The sequence below is a fragment of the Lactuca sativa genome, chromosome 3 (assembly GCF_002870075.4).
Source record: "Lactuca sativa cultivar Salinas chromosome 3, Lsat_Salinas_v11, whole genome shotgun sequence".
NCBI lineage: Eukaryota > Viridiplantae > Streptophyta > Magnoliopsida > Asterales > Asteraceae > Lactuca > Lactuca sativa.
In genome coordinates, this window is record NC_056625.2 from 174,901,232 (window position 1) to 174,906,114 (window position 4,883).

Below are 4,883 nucleotides of genomic sequence, written 5' to 3' on the forward strand. Positions count from 1 at the left end.
TAACATATGTTGTGTATCCGTTATGACATCTCTAGAGTTGTATTACTTTGAGACAATATTTTATACTCAAATTGTTTTAATATACTGGGAATTTCCACAATAAAAGATATTATGATTTTTAAAGCATAAAGAAACTTTTTTCGGTTCTAAAAATCGAGGATATCAACAAAAGCCACAAGTTGGCAACAAAAGGAAGAAAGTTGCCATTAAAAAAATATTATGATTATATTAATTTAAGGGGGTGTTTGGATAGAAAAAAAAGGATGCTTATTGCTTATTGCTTATTATTACCGCAATAAATTAAGTTTGAGTGTTTTGATAAAATTCTTAAAAATCAGTTTATTGTATTAGAAACAAACTAAACAATCTTATTTTAATAAGCATCTTCCCATTACTTATTGCTTATTCATACCACAAATAAGCTAATAAGCAATAAGCTAATCCAAACACCCCTAAATACTCATGGATTACTCAATTTCCATTTAATTTTTAAATAAAACGTAGATATTATTTTTTCCAAATGCTAACTTCAATTAAACACATGAAACACAGTTCCATCGGACCTGATTCATAATTTGGGCCATAAAAGCCCATAGGCAATGCCGAGTTACAACTTACACAAGACACGTAAGCATATTACCAAATACCTGAATTTCGATTCGATCCGAAAACACTCCTGTCAACGATATCCACGCGATCCATTTCACCCCCTTCGTGTTTACCTTCTCATCCTTGCTATTTCCTGATCTTGTTGATCTCCATTGTTAGGGTTTCTCGAAGGGTAGTCTGATCATATCCAATTCAATTCGCCAGTAATTCTCTTTCAATCAGACAACATGTACGGATTCGAAGCTATGACCTTCAACATTCACGGAGGTTACCTCGAAGCGATCGTCAGGGGCCACAGATCTGGTTTATTGACCGCGTCTGATTACAACAATCTCTGTCAGTGTGAAACTCTTGATGACATCAAGATGCATCTCTCTGCCACCGAATACGGTCCTTATCTTCAAAACGGTATAATTACAACTTGATATTTTACGGATTTAACATTTCCGTTGATTCGTTAGAAATTGTTTTTATTGAATTCGTGTAGAAGCTGCCTGTCACTCTACTTAGGTAAGATCAATTAATAAATGAATGGACTTAAGGTTAATTCCAAGTCATTCATAATCATTTGATTTGTTGCTAAGCTTAGTTTTGGCAAAGAACGAAGATTAGATCACCGTATCTATTCGGTATTTATGCAATTACGATCGGTTCCACGTCTTTCATTATAATTTGGTTGGTGAGTGAGCTTAGTTTGAGCGGAGAACGAAGATAGATCGCTATTCATACCACAGACTGGTAGCGTGTGAAGTTTTTGTACTAAATTCAACGCTTAGCTATAAGGATATTGTGCTGATTGATCCACCAATGGTTCTTCATTGATTGCTAATCTTCTGGAAACTAGATCGGGAGACTCTCGATGTACCTCCACCTTGATTGATATGCTCCTTCCATGAAATGAATCATTTTTTTTTTGCTTGAAACGTAACTATAAAGAAAACGTTTGCCAATTTGAGGTATGAATTACTGCAATTCACCAGAAATATCTATTCTCCAGCAAGCATCTCCATTTGAATGGATTTTACTCAATGAGTAATAAACTTATTATGTCTGAAAAGTTGTGGGAACTGGGAATTATATTCTGGACATCTCTCAGTTGGTTTTGACAAAAATGAAAATGATTAAATAATAGAAGTGTGTTTATTGACTTTCATTTAGTCCTACAAGGATGAATCTTTTTAACAGAGTTAAGACATTAATGCAGTTTAAAGCAGTAAAAGAATATTTGGCCCATTAGTATCGACATAGATTTCTAGCTTTCTCCTTCTGAATCATTTAAGCATGTCAGATGATCATTGGTTTATCTTTACATATCTTGCTTGTAATGATTTTTCTTGCAGAGCCATCACCATTGCATACAACTACAATTGTAGAGAAATGCACTCTTAAGTTGGTTGATGAGTATAAGCACATGTTATGCCAAGCAACTGAACCTATGTCAACCTTCTTAGAGTACATAACGTAAGTTTATTTTCTTGTATTCTAAGAGATATCCATAGTCATACCCCTTCTCTATAACCACTATATACATTTAGATTCTCTTTTATCCTTCTGAAAATTCTCTTTTACTATAATTTACATGTAAAACAATGTCATAGAGTGACAAGAAAGTTGATTTATCTAAATTTACTGGAACCTAAAATTTCAGATATGGTCACATGATTGACAATGTTGTCTTGATTGTTACTGGAACCTTGCATGAGAGAGATGTTCAGGAACTATTAGAGAAATGCCACCCTTTGGGAATGTTTGACAGGTAATTTTAAATTTCTTCTCTAAATTATTTCTAAATTTTGCTCTTTAGCTAATCTTTTTCTGTTTGTTTCTCCAGTATTGCCACCCTGGCAGTTGCTCAAAACATGCGTGAGCTTTACAGATTGGTGCTTGTTGATACACCACTTGCTCCATACTTCTCTGAATGCATCACATCAGAGGTATATATATATATATATATATATATATATATATATATATATATATATATATATATATATATGCTTATTAAAACTATACAAGTTACACATAATCTAAAACATTAAAATGAAAATTAATTCCATTATCTGATTACATGCAGGATTTGGATGATATGAACATTGAGATTATGAGAAATACTCTTTACAAGGCATATCTTGAGGATTTCTATCGATTTTGCCAAGTAAGCATTTGTTAATTATATTGAAATCTGAAAATGTTTTTTTTCCTGTATTTCTGATCTCCAACTTGAATTTAAAAATAGAAATTAGGTGGAGCCACTTCTGAAATCATGTCTGATCTTTTAGCATTTGAAGCAGATAGGAGAGCTGTTAATATCACCATAAACAGGTTCTTCAACTATTTGAAAACTTATTAGTTGAATTTTTTGTTTATGTCATTAAATAATATCCAAGATTTCTTTTTCTTTTATAATGAGTTGGAAAAATCCAACTCATAAAAAACTCATTTCACCATTTTCAACCCCATTTCATGTTTTTTTTCAAATGATTACTTTTCTTCTATAACATTATTACGAATTTTTTTGATTTCTTATTAATAGTATTTATAATAATAGTATTTATATCTTGTGTTTTTCTGGATTAAACCTCAAATTTATTTTTTTCCTGAAAAAGACCTTGTAATTTTTCATTTTTTCTGAAAAATCCCTCAACTTTTTATTTTTTTTTTCCTGAAAAAAAACCCTCAACCTTCTAAATGCTTCCAAATAAACCCTCTAACTTTTTTATTTTTTCCCGAGAAAACCCTCACATTTTACAATTTTTTTTTTTGCAAAAAATGACTAAAAGGGCCAAATCGGAAACAATGAAAAAATACAAGGTCTTTTTCAGCAAAAAATAAATTTGAAGTTTAATCCGGAAAAAAACACAAATTATAAGGTCTTTTTTGAGATTAACCCTTGTTCTTTTTTTCTATTCTGTCCTTTTAACAATATTATTAATTTTTTTTTTGTTTGTTTAAGTAGGTATCAAGTACAGTATTATATTTAATTTAAACCAATAGAGATATCGTGAACTTCTTCATTTGTGGAAAACTATTTATTCCTTCAAAAAAACAATTTCTTGTATTTAACCATTTTGGTTGTTGATGTTTCATATGATATTTTTCCTGTATTTTAACTATTTCATGTAATTTGCTAACTATATATTTAAAAAGTGAAGTTATTATTTAAAAAAATTATTTTTTTTATCACATATGCAGCATTGGAACCGAGCTTACTCGAGAAGATCGTAGGAAGTTGTATTCTACTTTCGGTTTACTGTAAGTGAATATGATGATAAAATTTTTATAAATATTTCCTTATTTTTTACTCAATTAATTTCATTTCCATTTTGTGTTCAAATAGTTACCCTTATGGCCATGAGGAACTTGCTATTTGTGAGGACATAGACCAGGTTTGTCTTTTTCTTTATTATAATAAATAATAAATTCTATAATTCTAATTCAGTTTTTTTTTTTTTCTCTTAAATTATAGGTTCGTGGTGTGATGGAGAAATACCCTCCTTATCAACCAATCTTCTCCAAATTATCATATGGAGAAAGTCAAATGCTTGATAAAGCTTTCTATGAAGAGGAGGTCAAGCGACTCTGCCTCTCTTTTGAACAGCAGGTAAATTACAAATCCAGTCCCTGTGGTTTACTCAAAATGGCAAGTTTGGTCCAATTTTTAAAATCTTGTGTAAGTAAGTTTACATTTCGTGATTGATGATTTTTTTGCAGTTTCACTACGGTGTGTTCTTTGCATACATGCGGTTGAGGGAGCAGGAGATCAGAAACTTGATGTGGATATCGGAATGTGTGGCTCAGAATCAGAAATCCAGGGTTCATGACAGTGTTGTTTTTATATTTTAAGATGGGGAAAAGCCAGGGGCATTTATGTAAATTCAACCACTTCATCATGCTGCAAGTGAGTGCAGAGGGTTGCAAAATAAGTCTCTTGTGTATGTTAATTTTTGTTGTTTGGGAGAGTTGGTTATGTATTGAAAGATATGATAAAATTCAATTATTTGTTATGTAATATGTAATCTGAATTCCTTTATTTGAACCTGGTTTTGATAACCAACTTTTTATACGCACAATAAGGGTTTATTTTTATAGAATCTAATTTAAACCAATGAGGAGTTATTACTTAGTTGTAAATTAAGCACACAAAATGATTTTGCAAAACAAATATATCTACTTTTCGAGGTCGATACTATTTTTGTAATCATGGTTGGACTGTTGAAAATTTATTGGATGACTAAGAAACCAAGATCATCATTTGTTGTTACTAACGAGAAAGG

General features: G+C 31.0%; 1 protein-coding gene across 1 annotated transcript; it reads left to right on the plus strand.

Moving 5' to 3' along the window:
* Window positions 1-642: 642 nt before the first annotated feature.
* Window positions 643-4,639, plus strand: LOC111892069 (V-type proton ATPase subunit d2). Its single transcript, XM_023888162.3, has 10 exons — window positions 643-1,017; window positions 1,950-2,070; window positions 2,258-2,365; window positions 2,441-2,543; window positions 2,684-2,764; window positions 2,846-2,931; window positions 3,802-3,861; window positions 3,947-3,995; window positions 4,076-4,210; window positions 4,321-4,639. The coding sequence occupies exons 1-10, from the start codon at window positions 837-839 to the stop codon at window positions 4,450-4,452; spliced, it is 1,056 nt and encodes a 351-aa protein (XP_023743930.1). The 5' UTR covers window positions 643-836; the 3' UTR covers window positions 4,453-4,639.
* Window positions 4,640-4,883: the final 244 nt, after the last annotated feature.